A 16,625-nucleotide genomic window follows, 5' to 3' on the forward strand; every position below is an offset into this window, starting at 1 on the left:
AATAAAGGCCAAATATGAAAAACCCAGAGCCAACATCTTCCTCAATCATGAAAACTGAAAGATTTTCCTCTAAGATCAGGAATAAGACAAGGATTCCTATTTCCACCACTTCTATTCAACACAATATAAGAAGTTTCATCCATAGCAATCAGACAAGAAAAAAGAAATAAAAGGCATCCAAATGGTAAGGAAAAGTTAAATTATCACTATTTGCAGATGACATAATAATAATGACTATATTTAGAAAGCCCTAAACATTACACCAATAACAATTAGAAGTAATAAATGAATTCAGTAAAGCAGCAGGATACAAAACTAATGTACAGAAATTGGCGGAGTGTCTATATACTGATTATGAAGTAGGAGAAAGAGACACCGATAGAACAATCTCCTTCACAACTGCACCACAAATCAAAATAAAATACTAGGAACAAACTTAACCAAGGAGGTGAAAGACCTGTACGTTGAAAACTATGACACAGTGATGAAAGAAACTGGGGACTGTACATATGGCAGATATTCCAGCTCACAGATTGGAAGAACCAGTGTTGTTAAATCTCATACTGCCCAAAGCAATCTACAAACTCAATGCAATCCCTACTGAAATACCTAAAGCATGGAACACTTGAATGGCTCAGTCGGTGAAGCATCTGCCTTTGGCTCAGGTCATGACCTCAGGGTCCTGGAATCGAGTCCCACATAGGGCTCCCTGCTCAGCAGGGAATCTGCTTCTTGCTCTGCCTGCCAATCTGCCTACTTGTGCTTGCTCTCTCTCTCTCTCTCTCTCTCTCTGTCAAATAAATACATAAAATCTTTAAAAAATAAAAAAATAAAATACCAAAATCATTTTTTCACAGAACTAGAACCAATAATACTAAAATTTGTATGGAACCACAAAATACCACAAATACCCAAAGCCAGGCTGAGAAGGTAAAACAAAAAGAAAATAATCCCATATTTCAAGAAATACTACAAAGCTGTAGTTATCAAGACAGCATGGTACTGGCACAAAAATAGAAACACAAATCAATAGAACAGAACAGAGAGCCAGAAACAGACCCAAGCTTACAAGGCCAAGTAATTTATAACAAAGGGAGCAAGAATACACAATGCGGTAAAGCCTCCCTGTTCAACACGGTGTTGGGAAACTGGGCGGTACATAAAGGGGAACAAAACCGGCCACTTTCTGACACCACACACAAACTCAAAATGGATTAAAGACCTAAATGTGAGACCTGAAACCATAATGCTCCTAAAAGAGAGCACAGGCAGGAACTTCTTTGACATCAACTGTAGAAACATTTTTCTAGATAAGTCTCCTTTGGCATGGGAAACAAAAGCAACCTTCAGCGACTGGGACTACACCCAAATAAAGCGCCTGCACAGCAACGGAAACCAGCAATAAAAAGGAACTACTGAACAGGAGAAGATATTTGCAAATGAAACATCCGGCAAGGGGTTAATATTTAAAATATATAAGGAACTCCTACAACTCAACACCCAAAAATAATAATAGTAATCCAATTTAAAATGGGGAGAGAACCTAAAAGATGATTCTTCCAAAGAAGACAATTGATGGCCAACAGAAGTTATAAAAAAGACAACCAACATCACTAATTATCAGGGAAAAATAAATCAAAACCACAATGAGAAATAACCTCATACCTGTCGGGATAGCTGAAATAAAAAATACAAGAAACAATAGGTGTCGGCGAGGATGCGGAGGAAGGGGAGCCTCCTCTTAAGCGGCTGGTGAGAACGCAAGCTGGTGCCGCCGCTCTGGAAAACAGTGTGGAGGCTCCTCAAAATTGAAAATGGAGCTACCGTATGATTCAGTAATTCCTTTACTTGGTATTTACTCAAAGAAAACAAAAACGATCATTTAAAAAGATACACAACCCCTCGGTTTATAGCAGCATTATTTACAATGGCCAAGATACAGAAGCAGCCCAAGCATCCATCAATAGACTAACGGATAAAGAAGACATCACACACACACACACAAATATAAAGAATGGAGTATTACTCAGCCAGTAAAAAAATGAAATCTTTGCCATTTGCAACAACATGGATGGACCCAAAGGGTATTATGCTAAGTGAAACAAGTCAGAGAAAGACAACTATCATAAGAGAAAGACAACTATGATTTTATACATATAAGGAATCTTAAAAAAAAAAAAAAAAGAAACAAAAAGCAGACTCACCCCATAAACACAGAGAAGAAACTGGTGGTTGTGGGAAGGCAGGTGGTTGGGGGCATGGGCAAAGTGGGGACAGGGGAGTGGGATATACGGACATCCGGGTATGGCATGAAGGTCAGGGGATGAAAGGCACAGCCCAGGGAAGACAGTGACACTGTATCAGCACTGTGTGCCCCAGACTCAGCGACACGTGTGAGCGCACCAAAACTCTGTCCCAGCGCTAAGCTGCACCCTAACGCTACTGTAACATCGTTGACTATCCTCAAAGAAAAAGAACCCTGATCCTTCCTAACATGCCCTAGTGTGTCTACTGCTCCCAAGAGACATTTGTCACGGCCAGGCTCGGGGACGCAGGGGACATGGCACAGGGAATCACTGTCCTCCCTTCCCAAGAATCGCAGGTGGACAGCGACGCCGTTACTCCTGGCTTGTATCCCACACTGTAGAGGCTTCCAAACTCTCAAGGCCACTGTTTGCATGTTTGCAAGAGAGAGCGGACAATACTTGACCAAATAAGCTTGTAATCTGTGTCCTTCGAAGGTGGGGGTTTGGGACAAAACAATCATAGGAGAAGGACCGTGAGCAGGAGCCTACTTGGGCGGACAAAGGAATAGAACAGTTGAGAGGAAGACTGCCCTGCGAAACCCAAGAGGGCCACCGTGGGGTGACTCTGGGCTGCTCCAGCGAGGGGACACGGCCAGCCTCACCCCACTCCCCAGAGGCCTCATCACAAGGGGCCACCCAACTCCACGTCTGCCGGGCCCCGCAGGGTCCACTGCCAGAGCCTGGCTGGGTCTTCACCGACCCCACGCCTCTGGCCACCTTGGGCAGCCGCCCCTTGTACATTTCAGGGGGATCCGGACCCCCTCACGGTGCATCCACTGTGCTCAGCGCTGATGAACGGGCCTGGGGTGTGACAGCGGGAAGACTGGCAGGAGACGCCGCTCTGAGTCCCCACCGGCGGCCTCAACCCCTGTTCCTGGACGACCGAGTCAGACGCGCCCCAGACAGAGGCTAGCCAGGACCCGGTGCACCTCTGGTCCCCTGGGTCCCGGCTCCACGTGTCCCCACATCAGGCTTCACTGTTAAGTGCTGGGCGAGGCCAACGGCTCGGTTCTGCTGTGTCCATGGGAGCCGTGTCCTGGCTCCCACCAGACCAGGAACCTCTGGAGGGCAAGGACTGCCTGCCACTGTCCCTTCTGACTGCAGGGGGGACGGACAGAGACCCTGTCACAAAGGAGAACCTGCGAGGAAGGCGCAAGGAAAACAGAAGCTTGAGAACGTCGGGCGAAGCCTGAGCTAACCGCCAGGACTGGGAAGAGGAGCACAGCCGGGGAAGTGCGGGTGTCCTTTACACCTTACAACTCAGCTATTAAATATCTCCAAGAGAAAGCAACGAGGACGGGGAGGGAGGACCCTGAGCCGGCAAGCTGAGGACGGGGACGGGGAGAGACGTCCCTGAGCGGTTGTGGGAAACGCGGCAGGAGCTTGTAACACAGCAGACAGCGATGGCACGGGGCGTGGGAGGCGGCAAGACCGCCAGGACACAGATCTCCGCGGGGAGTGTGGTCGTGGCTGCGGCGCTGCTCGTGGCACCGTCTGCCCGCCCAGGCTCCGGGGGCCCAAGCACCCACCCTGCGGCCGCTCGGGCAGCTCACCTTCTCCAGCCCCGTCGGACAGCTCAGGATGGGTCAGTTTTAGGACGGACAGTTTTCAGACACTACATCTAGCCCACTCGAACTCCTCTTAAAAAACGCTATCCCGTTAAACCTTTCGGAAGAGGAAATCTCCATTTCATTATAAAGTCAGGACACTGTGCTCTCTGGTCCGCGGGAAGCGCAGAGGAAATGAGCATCAGGGAGGGCTCGCTGGCCCGTACGAGTGCCTCGGGCGTGTTTTGGGAGTGGAGGACGTACAGGTGGCAGTCTCGTGCTCGGATGTCTGATCATCAAATACGGAAAAGGGTGGCCATTCATTATTCTTAAAATCATAACCTATCGTATAAGTTTAGGAAAGTGATTTTTAGTTTGCCTTTTTGTTACCTTTGATTAGTGATTCTGGCCATTCTCAGATGCTTATGGACCAAACTATTGACTCATTCATGAATTTCCTGGTTATTCCTTGTCCATTTCTATGCACGCATGAAAATTATCTTTATCCATAAAGGTTATCAACCCAATTGTAAGGATAAGAACAAACGTGCCTTCAAGAAAACACGTGTGCCTTTAATCTTCTCCGGCTGGGCCCAGAAAAGTTTCCTAACGTTCTTTTCTTTGCTCGGTGGCTCTTACACTTACAAACCCCGTCCTGGGCCATGATCAGTGCCCACTTGTGCCCGTTCCCGGTTGTGGCGAGGGTGTCACAGAGCGAGCACTCACACCATGCTGGTGGGGACGTCCTGCTCTGGAAGGAGTTTGGCAGCAGTTTCAAGTTCTAAGAACATTCATGCCCACTGCGGTGAGCCACAATGGCCCCCCGGGGACAGCCACTCCACTGCCTGGAATCCAGCAACGGGACCTTATTTGGAAACGAGATCTCTGAGAGTCTGATTCAAGCAGGAACCCGGAGAGGAGCCAACTCTCCCAGGTCATCTGAGTGGGTCCCAGATCCAATGACAAGAGAGCCTCAAAGAGAGAGACTGGAGATGGACAGGGGACACAGACAAGAAGCCACGTGAGACGGAGGCAGAGACTGAGTGAGGGAGGCACAGGAACCCCGCCCGCAGTCAGTCTCCTGAATGGCTGCAAAAACTCTGGTGAGCAACTGAACACTGGGGAAATGCTTGGTAACAGCGTATACTGGAATGCTGTGCTTCAGTAAAATCCCATCAAAGAGTATTTTGAAACTACAGGCACATTCTCAGAAAGGAATATAAAGTGAAAAAAGAAGCACAGTAGTTCCCAATTTCAGTTTAAAAAATAAGAATAAGATAGGAAAGAAGCAAGTCAAAAGCAATGATTGTTTCTAGGTCACTGAATTACTGGTGACTTTGACGTCATTAATTTGTGCTTCTCTATAATTTCTAAATATTTAGCAGATCCAACGACCGGAAAAAGAAAAGAAAATATATGAATGTCACACAACTACCCCACAATTTCTCTACAGCTAAGGGAAAAGACAACCATTCTCACAGAAGTGACGTTTGTAAAAGTGGAATACATACAAGAAAGGACCCCGTAGCCGAGCACATGCATTACCGAGTTCGACAGTAAGACTCTGACCTCCAGGTTCTGCCTGTTCTTGTTCCCAGGGAAAACACAGCATACTTTTCAAAGAGTATTCTAGATCAAAAATAGAGGGAAATTCTAAAGGTTTGGAACAAAAGCTCACAGGCAGAGGCAGAGAATAGACTGCACCCTTCTGATCATTAGTAAGACGAGGGGTCCTTCGCGATGCTGTTAACTTTATAACACCGCGGACCCGCGTTCTCCCCAATGTACCGGTGGAGACAGCTTCCGTACAACATACCAGAACGTGCTGTAGGAGGATACAAGATCTGAGGTCCCTCATCTTCCCTCATCTTCCCAGTTTACACTCAATGACTTAACAGGGAGAAGGCCAGGTAAGCGTCTTCTCTTTGGGGCATAGAAAGAACAAACCCACTTGCCTGGCTGCTGTTCTGATGCCCCCCACCTCCGCCCAGCCCTGCGTCCAGGTGCCCTGCAGGTCTCTGGATAAAGGAGCTAAGACAGCTGCGTGATTCAATCCAAAGCAAAGCAAAGCTGAGATGGAGAACAGGTGCTCCAGGACAGGGTCCCACAGACCCTGCTAGTGACCTGTCACTATCAGCCTTGCAGGTGACAGAGGCCAAGGGAAAAAAGTGGTCTGTGCCCCCAGACTCTGCCCCTCGGGGTCCTCCTGGCTCCTCCCTGTCCTGGCTGGGTGGGGACGGTGAGCACAGTGACCCTGGAAGGTGCGTGTGAGGACGGCAGAGCCGCAGACAGAAAGAACATAGGTCCGGAAGGACCATTCTGGAGAGCGCAGTCCCTGTCCCAGATAACAGTGTGCCTGACCAGAGCTGGAAGCGAGTTCTGTTTGTCCCATCCCGCACTGCAGGGGGACCGTCCCAGCAGCTGCGCTCACACCTGGGAATAAAGGCCCGAGCAAGACAGCCACCTGCCCTGGGAGGGGTTAGACCAACCCAGGGAAGACCCAGTGCAGAACGGGGACAAACCAGGACAAACCCGACGACATTCCACCCACCTCCCTTTATGACAAGAGCAACACATCCTGTTTCAGTCACTGTGTGTGGGACCGTCCATATTTCTGATAAAACAGAAACAAAGGAGAAAAAGCTGGCCCTGTCCCAGCATTGCAGATGAGCTGTCAGTCCTCTGATCAGTCCTCACCACTCGGCAAACACGGACTGAGCACCAGGGCCCAGCAGTTTTTAGGGCCTTGGGACACACCGGTGACCAAAATGCACATGTCCCTCCAGCTCACAGGGCTGCCGTTCCAGCCAGAGGCTCTCTCTCCGTCTCTGCCAGACCACAGATGTGACCCCAACGCAGACCCTCATCCGTCTCTCCTCATCTCCCCCTCCGCGATGTGCAGACCTCCCGGGGCTGCTGTGCAAGGGAAGAGCACAGCACTGGGCCTTACTTACACACTCAGCAGCGTGCCTGCCGCCTGCAAGGGCTCCATGTATGCTGGTGATCACAGGCAGGGAACAAACATCCAAAAATAAGGAAGTAAACCACTCAGTGCGTCAGACAGTAACCAGGGAGCTCGAGAGTGCGGGTGGCACGGGCCGGCCTCCCTGACAAAGTGCCGTGTGTGGGGCTCCATGCAGGGAGGGGTGATCGCCGTGTCCTGAGAGCACACAGGCAGGGCTGGGAGCTGTGCAAAGGCCCAGTGCCAAGATGCGTCCAGCCCCAAGAACAGCACAGGGAGAATCCAGGGTGAGCAGAGCATGTGAGGAGATGGACTTGGACAGCTAACCAGGTTGGTGCAGTCTGCTGTGTGGAACGCTGTAGCTACCCTTCTCTCTGAGAACTGGACAGGAGATGGGGACAAACTGGGTCCCCCCTGACTGCTGTGTCTCTTCTGTCTCTCCTCTGTGCTCCATACGGAGAAGCTTCAGAGATATGGGGTGAGAATGTACTCTTTGTAATCTCATCTTGTCCCTTAATGTGAGAGGAACACCTGTTTCACATGAAATACTTAACTTCCATCTGTTCAGTGGATGTGCACTTTTTTTGTAATGTGGCTATAACACAGTGAATTTATCTAATTTCTTGTTATTCCTACTTTCCAGTATTTTAGTGTAACATAAAACTGGACTGAACATCATTTCAATAATTGCCCATAAATCCATGACTATTTTTGTAGGGTATGTTCACAGAAGTGAAATTGCTGGGACAAGTTATACACAAAAGTAGTTTTATTTTATATGAGTGCTTCAACTCTCAATAAAACATCATTAGAGAAACAAGCAAGTAGATGAATTGAGGACAACGAAATACCATTTGGTTGTTTTAATGAGCTACGTAGCCCCTCTTTCACAACAAAAATAAAATTTTAATCCAGCTAGAGTGATAATCTAGCACGTTTTATTGTAGACCCAGGAATGTCATATCCTAAAATGGCCATATTAAGTTCAAAAAAAACAACATTCAACTGTTAAAGAAAATTGCTAAGTTGCCAATAGATTCTACACCACTTTTAAGAGTCAGAAAAGAGATGCTCAGAAATTTGTTCAGAAATTGTCAAATCACAAAGAATGTCAGAAAAATGGACATTTTTAAAAAGCCAAAAGTTTCATATTCTAGCCAAATTAAAAATGTACCCAAACCCACTGACGTACGTGTAATGTCCCCCATCTCCAACATCTTCCCGCACAACTGAGAAGCCATGCGTGGAAGCTGGTCAACGGGGAGCCTCTCCTGCAGAACACCAGGGAGGGAACTAGATGTGGATTCACTCACTCAAGCATCTATTGAGGAACGCAATGTAGAACACTCAGACAGAACGGGGGGCTGGCCGGATCCGCCCCTTTGCTGTTCATCCTCCGCACCGTGGACAGAGCCGGGCAGCGGGCACAGGGAGGCATCAGCAGCAGAAATAATGGTCTTCCAGGGAACGTTCCCCAAGAAAGGCAGAGAGAAGCACAGGGATGACTTGCTTCCAGTGCTGAAGGACTGGGGAACCTGCCAACGGGGACATCATGGGAAACGAGGTCTGAAAGGACACACCGAGGAAAGTACGGAAGAGACACAGCGGTTACGTGTGGGCAGAAGCATGGCGTCATTCCGCTCGTGGCCAAGTCAGGAAACAGGGAACAAAGCAGGGACGGGATCCGAGAGCAGAGCCTAGAACACCACAGAAGGAGCTGTGGGGACGGAGGAAGAGAACCAGACGTAAGGTCAGGTCTGCCAGGCTGAACGTCTGCTCGCCACTCTCGTTCACACGCTGCAACAGACCGCGAGACAGACGGGGCCCGAGGATCCCGAGGCCAGCAGCTCCCTCAAATCCGTCGTTCTGAGCGGGGGAGAGAAGGAAAGGGTAACCGCGTGCAGTGTGAGGGTTAGCACACTACTCCGTACACAGGGAGAGTTACCGAGCCGACCTTACGGGTTAGGAAAGTTACTGTGATGGCTTCGGGTCTCTGACTCGGAGGCTGAGTACTGCCCCCCGAAGCGTGGGTGGGAGACAGAGCCTGGACATGGCCTTGGGGTTGGAGAGCGTAGCCATGACGATGCCATTCACCCGGGGTCACATTCAGACCACACAGCCACCACTCCTGGGCGAGACAGGTTCCTCACCAAAAAACAAGCATGCAAAGTCCACCCTGAGAAGGTGCTCAAGGCAGGGCCAAGATTTTGGGGTCTCACAGACTTGGTGAACAGGAAATTCAGTCAAGTTTGATCCCAAAGAATTATGTTAACCCCCCTGGCTGTCACACTTGTTTGCTCTGATGGTCTACTGCTGCTTGGTTAGCATTTTTCGCCTTGTCCTTTGTGGTTAAGTTGGGTCAAAATATCGGAAAGAGGAGGCAAAACAGATAAACGAGTAAAAGACGACCAGAAGTAATAAATTCTTAAGGTTTATGGGCGTTCAGAGCATTGCTTCCTTACGCACAATGCAGGGTGGCTCATCCCGGGCCCCAGTTTACTCTGGGATCGAAACAGTCGGCACTTACTGGGCGTTTACTGGACACACCGTCCTAAGTGTTTTACACCCATCAATTCCTTTAAACCTTGTGACAAGCCTACAAAGCTCATTTGCATCCGTCCCGCTCTTAGTGACAGGGACTGAAGTATGGAGGCCGAACCAACTGAGGCCCCTGGGCTGCCCCGCAGGTGTGACTCCAGAGCCCACACTCTGATCACCGCCTACACTGCCAACATGGGTCCTGCTGCCCAGGGCTCTGCAAAATCAGAAGGAAAGATTTGCATTTAGCACAAGAGGATCATTTTATTTTGCTGGGCTTATAATGTAAACCCCAGGAGCCCTGTGGGAATCATTTCAATATTTTTACTTTTGTGCAGAATACAGTGCACCTCATTGTAAAGACAATGACCAATTACATTTACAAAGTTACTCTTTAAAATATTTGCTGAGATTTTATGGATAAGCTGACTGATAATGATAATGATTATTCCTCTTTGGAATGACTCTTTTATTCCCTGTGGTTACACACAAAAAGGTATATCAAACAAAAATATCACCTCAAGATGGACAAACCTTATACCATGATGAGAGTTTTAATGTGGAAATTCTGGGGGAACTAAAACCCCTATATTCCACCTGACTCTCAGGGACAGAAAAGCCGGTTCAAACTGGGGGAGATTTCTTGGTTTACAGAAGCGAAATTCGAGCAGTAATGACGCTTCGGCACAACGAGGTCTCAGGACCCAGCGGTCTCCAACCACAGCGGAGCGCTAATGGTGGGCACAGGTGACCATCAGAAGGACATCAGCAGTCACCTGGAAGGGCAAATTCGTGCTGCACAGGATGTTCAACAGAAGCCTAACAAGCTGGTCTAGAGAGTTCATCTCCTCGAAGACCCACCCAGAAATGCCGAGAGCTCACGAGCCAGCGTGACCTGCACCCAGCAAGGAAAGCCTCCTGCAACCACTCCGGGAGGCACGTTCTCCGAGGCACAGGAGGGAGCTGTCGGAACAGCCAGGGGGCTGAGCAGGGACCCCCCCAGGGCACCAAGTCAGGCCAAGACGGGGCCCACTAGAGGCTCACCACCAGCAGCTTCTTCAGAAGCAGACGGAGCCAGGGCACAGGGTAAGGGCAGGAACAACGGGGATTGCACATGTTCCGGGCACCTCTGGCAAGAAGCCGCAGGCAGGCGGACAGCAACGGGATCTGCCCCGGGCTGGGGGCCGGGTGGGAAAGTCAGGCGCTCCGCCCCAAAGGTGCAGGACGTGAACCGGAATCTCGACGCCCTACAACCCACCGTGTGGACCAAAGCCCACAGGCCCAGCTCCCTGCGCAGGAGTGTTTCCGTCGTGAGGAAACACGGGCCCCCTGCTGATTCCGTGTGTTCACGGGCACCTGCAAAACGAGACCTCTGAAAGGCTGCGCATCGGCCAGGACCAGGGTCCCAGGGTGCAAAGGGCTTGCGCATAAGACTGTGGGGGATGAAGAAGGAGTTTTAACTGCCTGAGATGCTTTGCCTACTAACTTCCTGCACGGTAGCCGGTAACGCTTTTAGCACCGGCATCCTGGCAGTGCTCCGGGAGGACTCCCATCTGTCCAACAGGATGAAGCCTATCTATTTTTATTGTACCCAATGAATGACCGCGGCACATCCTCTCCAAGGGTCAATACATGATGCATTTGCTTATTTTCCCTTTACGATCTATATTCAAAGTGCACATCCTTCAACTCCTCGGGTAATTCATCTAAATCACCAGTAACCGAAGCCATCCAAAAATAGTGGTAAAAGAATAAATGTTTATTTCTGCCTCGGGCAAGACCACTCTGGACAACTCTACTGTAAACGTGAAGTTTCTGGGCTGGAAAGGGAATAAAGCATTAACAGAGTAAAAAGTTGGCTTAGCTCACTTATCTGAGAAAACATGTCCACGGGGAGAAAACTCTCATTTTGGGCACTTCGGCACTTTGGATGACTTGAGGTGGCATTCCTGTCGCTCACGGAGCTCGCCCTGTAACCTACAATTATCCTGCATTTGGGACAGGACAGGTCACTAGAGTGAGTCGCCCAAGGCTTACTGACTTCTTCACAGAGAACAGAGATTTCCGGGGAGAGTTCATGAAGGGCCCGAGGGAGAGACAAGAAGTTACCAGTGAGAGTCAGTTCCACCTTTCGGGACCTCCTCCCCCAGGACAGGACATTGCAGTGGCCTAGAAAAGGGCAGCAAGCTTTAGGACAGGACTTTCTCCCCGTTTTCGTTCATTAGGTCCCCACTCTGCCCAGATGTGCCTGAGCAGACCGTATGCCCCCAGTCTGCTGTTGTGTTGCCAGATGTGCGGCATCAAACATTCGATTCGTTCTCTTCCAAGCAGTGAAAAAGTCTTATCATCCAAAAGGAAGCGGCACACACGCGCCACGGTGAGTGTTGGAGCCAAGTCTGTGAGTCACCCAGTGCCTGCACAAGGCAATTTGGCTACTGGAAAATCCTGATTAATGAGTTTTTTTGAACACCAGAGTGACAACCTGACCTGCCAAAAAAAATCAGTTTTTTTCATCAGTTCGTCATGTTTTGGTTACCTAGGACCCACCCAGAGAACGCGAAGGAAGAAAAATGAGAATGGTCTTGTAACGCACATGAACCTCAGAAGTCAGTGTTGCTTCTTGCAAGTTGTGGGGGAGAGGGCGGGCAAGAGGTTCGCCCAGACGTGCTACACAGCCTCCCAAAGGCTCTGCTGAGAGCCTGGGGATGTTCTAGTCCCCAACAGAACTAAGTCACCATCTGAAATAAGTACCAGGTCGCCCAGTTCCCATCACACGCGGTGCTCCCCAAGGACACACAGCCAGCAAGTGCCCAGGACCCCAGGGAGAGTCCTTGTCTGAAGTCCTGCCCTGAGCTCTCCTGTCTCCGAGGGGACAGACCAAGCCGCTCCAAAACTACACCAGACCTGTCCGTCAGCATTACCACCACGGAGGGAGAACTGGCCACCCATCCTTCATTTGTAATCAATACAAGACCGTGGTGCTGAGAAGTCACGGATTCCCAATTCTGAGACCCAGCCCTAATCGCCATTGGTTTGGCAGAAGAGCACACAGGCGGCTGGAATCGCGGCAGTGACAAGTGTGCAAGAGGCACAGGAAGAGAGGCTGCCCGAGTTTCCCACGCCCGTCTCCAGCCCCCGGGCACGCTCTCTCCTCTGTCCACCTGCGCCCTCTCCACCCGCAGAACCTCTGCTCTCTCCATCTGCAGACCTCTCCTGCCTCCCCCTGGGCCCTATCCCTTCTCCACCTGAGCCCTCTCCCCTTGGCACCTGGGCCCTCTCTCCCCTCTCCACCTGCAGACCCTCTTGACCTCTGAGACTCTCCGCCTCCTCGCCCCCTCCCGACCTCTCCTAACTCTTTCCCTTGACCCGCACCCCCAGGTTCCGTGTCCAGCTGGCTCCAAGGCTCTGGGCGCAATGCGCGCAAGGAGGGCGGCCAGGTGGGCTGGGGCACCGTCCTCCGCCCGGCCTCACCTGCTAGCGCACGCAGAGCCCGTGCCTGCCGCCCCCACCCCTGGCAGCGCAGGCTGCAATAATTACATCCTCATTATTTCTCTGAGATCGTTAGCGAGCGAGCCGAGAACAGCAACAGCCGCTGCCGGGGGAGGCTTGGTTACAAAACCCTGCGCCGGGAGCTCCGCGCTTAGCAACCACCCCGAAAAAAGCCGGGTGCTCGCGCTCCCACTTGAAGAGCGGGCGGCGGCCACCCCCTCCCCGCGCTGCAGCCGCCGCGACCCCGCAGAAGTGCCCCTCCACCATCCCTGGCCCGCTCCCCTCGCAGGCGCAGCCCCCATTTCCGGCCCTCACTGAACGTCCCCAATCCCGGTCGGCCCACCTGCGCCCCCCGTCCCCTCGCGGCTGCCCCGCGGGAGCCGGACACCGCCCCCTCCTCAGTCTCCGTCAGCTCCCCCAGCTCGCCGGGTGAGCGCAGCCTGTCCCGCCTCCGCGGCGCCCGCACCGCACCCAGAGCCCCAGAGCCCAGGGGCCGGGGACCCCCGGCCACGACCAGCGCTGCGCTCAGCCGGAGCGAAGGACGATGCCGCCCGCGCGGCGCGGGACCCCGTGCCCAGGCTGCCCAGGGGTCCCTGCCCGCGCCCCACGCGCAGCCTAAGCCCGCGGCCCGGGCCCTGCGACCCCCGGGGGTTCGCACCTTCCTCAGCGCAGACATCCTCGGGCGCTCGGAGTTCAGTCAGTGCAGGGCGACATGGCGCGTGGCCCGTCCGCCCGTCCGTCAGTCCGCGGGGCCGCTGCCTCCGCCGCGCGCTCCAACCGCGCTGGAGCCCGGCTCACGGTCGGAGCTCACCGCCGGCGCCTGCGCACTGGGCGCCCGGGGAGGCCCGGCGCACTGGGGGGCGGCCGGCGCGCGGCGGCATCTGGGGAGGGGCCAGGCCCGCGCCTGGGGGCGCCCAGGCCTGCGCGTCGCGCCCCCGGCCGCCCCGCCCCGCCCCGCCCCGCCCCGCCCGCCGGCGCGCAAGCCACGCCCCGGACGCCACCTGTTGCGCCGGGCGCAGCGGGGCGCGGGAGACCGCGGGCAGCGCCAGGCGCCTGCAGCTCGCGGGGCAGTCCCGCGGTTCCAGGCTGCCCGCGCGCGAGCGAGAGCCAGAGCGCGGCGAAGTTAGCGCGCGGATCCCACACGTGCCTCAGCACCTGGGAAGCAGCACCGCGCTCCGGATCCGGAGGAGCGACACGCGCACCGGCTAAGTCCGCTCCGGAGCCAGATGCACCCGAGCCAGAGGGCACAGGAGACCATGCGTGCGCCAGGCGCTGGCGAGGGAGTGTTACCGCAGAGGTGTCCTGCTTCCTTCCATCCTGCTGCCCAGCCTCCTCCTCCTTCCAGGGGCGCACTTTCCCCTAGAGAACGGGCATGGTGTGCGCAGGGACGGGTGCACTATGGCGGCGGGGGAACGGCCGTCCTTTCAACAGCAAACCTGCGTGGAGAGGCAGCGAGCGCCATCCGTGGGGTCTGGCCGCCTCCGTGCGTTTGCTCTCAGCAACACAGAGGACGCCGGCCAAGGAATTGAGTCGGTTGCGTCGACCACCTGAGCGATCTGGACAACGGAGCCCACGGGGCCACATTCGGATGGACCGTCGTCAGATTCGTGGGAACGCCCTTCCAGGACCGACTGCCCGGGAAGCAAAGTTACCCGCCAGAGTGACGACCGGTCCACCGGAACCGGACGCCGGGTGCTCTCGTTCCGCTGTCCCCTCGCGGTCCTGGGCCGGGGCAGGGCCAGGGCGGGGAGCCCCACTGTAATTCCCCGCAACAGCAGACTCTCCCTAGTCTCCGCCTGGGTTCTGGGGAGTCCAAGGGGGATAAAAGCCCGGGAAGCTGCTGGCAAAAGTGAGGCCCCAGGACGAAGATTTGTTTACAGCGAGGTGAGAGGGATTGGAATAGGAATCCAGTGATCAAAAATATTTGGAATGGACAAGAGAGACTTTTTAAGAAAATTATAAGCCCTTTATTGTTTTGTTTAAAGATTTTATTTATTTATTTGACAGAGATGAGAGGCAGGCGGGGGCGGGGGGGGAGCAGGCTCTCCGCTGAGCAGAGAGCCCTATACGGGACTCCATCCCAGGACCTGAGATCATGACCTGAACCGAAGGCAGAGGCTTAACCCACTGAGCCACCCAGGCGCCCCCTTTATTGTTTTTTGAGATTTTATTTATTTAATTTAGACGAGAGAGAGAGAGAGAGTGAGCGAGCACACATGGACAGGGGGACAGCAGAGGCAGAGGGAGAGGCAGACTCCCCGCTGAGCAGAGAGGCGAATGATGGGCTGGAACCCAGGACCCAGGATCATGACCTCAGCCTAAGGCAGCCGCTTAACCCACTGAGCCATCCGGGTGCCCTCAGTCATTCCAAGGTCTTTGGACCAAAGTCTCCCCGAGACTTCTTCACGGAACTGACCACTCTCGCTCATCAACTGCATTTTATTTGACAACAACGTTCTAAATGCTGAGGGGAGTGGGCACAGGGGAAGCACAGAAACCTGTCCACGATCGCATTCTCTGTGGTGTTTCTAGCACCTTCCGACTTGTCTCTGTGGTCAGACACCGAGGGATCGGGTGTGCCAAACTTCAACCAGAAATCCAGATTCTAGCCCATTTTTTTATTTAAAAGCTCACTTCCCTCCTCTCCATATCTGTCCTCACCTGTCCACCTTTTTTTTTTTAAAGATTTTATTTATTTATTTGACAGAGAGAGAGATCACAAGTAGGGAGAGAGGCAGGCAGAGAGAGAGGGGGAAGCAGGCTCCCTGCTGAGCAGAGAGCCGGATGTGGGGCTCAATCCCAGGATCCTGAGATCATGACCTGAGCCGAAGGCAGTGGCTTAACCCACTGAGCCACCCAGGTGCCCCACCTGTCCACCTTTTTGAGATCCACTGGTTCACTCACTCATACCACAGCCACAATAAAAAACAGCAAAAGTGTGCTGAGTGTCTGCACGTTTCTCAACACATGAGCCAAATAGAGAAACAGCCCCCGGACCAGGGAGCTTTCCGTCCGCAGAGGGAGTCGCTCGTGAAAATACTCCAAGAGCCGTGGAGCTGGGGGCAGGTGGTTTCATCAGGAGGTCAGTCCAGGAAGCCGGAGGAGTCGGACAAGGAGGGAGGGAGAGTTTAACAGATGCCCTACCACGCTGGTCGCCCTGGAAACAAGGGGTGCTCGGTCTGGCTCGGGTCCCTGAGGGAACCATGGAGACTGCACCTCCGAATGGCTTGGCCGAGGTTTGGAGGGCTGGACATGTGTCATCGGACTTCCACCCCCCAGACTGACATGTTTCCCCACTGCCCGCTGCAGGTTTTCTGTCTGAGCAGCTCCTGTGCCTTCTAGAAAGGCCAGCCAGCCTGTTTGGGGGGCAGCAGGTGAGTGCAAGGGGGTCGTACAGGGAACCCTGCGGGCACCTTCTGCCAGAGTCCTGGACAAGACAGGAGCGGTGTGGGGAAGGGGATGTAGGAAGAAGGGAGAGCCGGCACGTGGATGCAGGCAGGGGATGGAAGGGCAGGTGGGACACCCACCCTCCATGCTCGGGAGGGTCCGACGAAGCAGAACAAAGTGCGCAAGGGACAGCACGAAAGTGTCTGCAGAACAGTCCGGGGTGACATGACATCGGGAGGACTCCGAGTTGTACCTTGTGTTCAGTAAAATCTGATCTGGGGATCTGAGCAGGGATGCAGGATGTCCAACAGGGACAATCGTGACATTTGTGGACTGTTTCATGTCTCCCTTCCCGATCTGTACACCTTTTATTTCCTTGTTACTTGAGCCAGGACT

At 53.1% G+C, this 16,625-nt stretch overlaps 1 protein-coding gene across 3 annotated transcripts in view; it reads right to left on the minus strand.

Annotated features, from left to right (window-relative positions):
• Positions 1-13,674, minus strand: part of DLGAP2 (DLG associated protein 2) — a 794,207-nt gene extending 780,533 nt beyond the window's left edge. For all 3 annotated transcript variants that reach the window (XR_006817469.1, XM_045998159.1, XM_045998160.1), the window contains exon 1: positions 13,501-13,674. Coding sequence is in view for 1 of the 3 variants with exons in the window: in XM_045998159.1 (XP_045854115.1) it covers positions 13,501-13,518 (18 nt within the window). In the remaining 2 variants the exon portion in view is untranslated. The remainder of the gene's footprint in view (positions 1-13,500) is intronic.
• Positions 13,675-16,625: the final 2,951 nt, after the last annotated feature.

This window comes from Meles meles, chromosome 2, assembly GCF_922984935.1.
Source record: "Meles meles chromosome 2, mMelMel3.1 paternal haplotype, whole genome shotgun sequence".
Lineage (NCBI taxonomy): Eukaryota > Metazoa > Chordata > Mammalia > Carnivora > Mustelidae > Meles > Meles meles.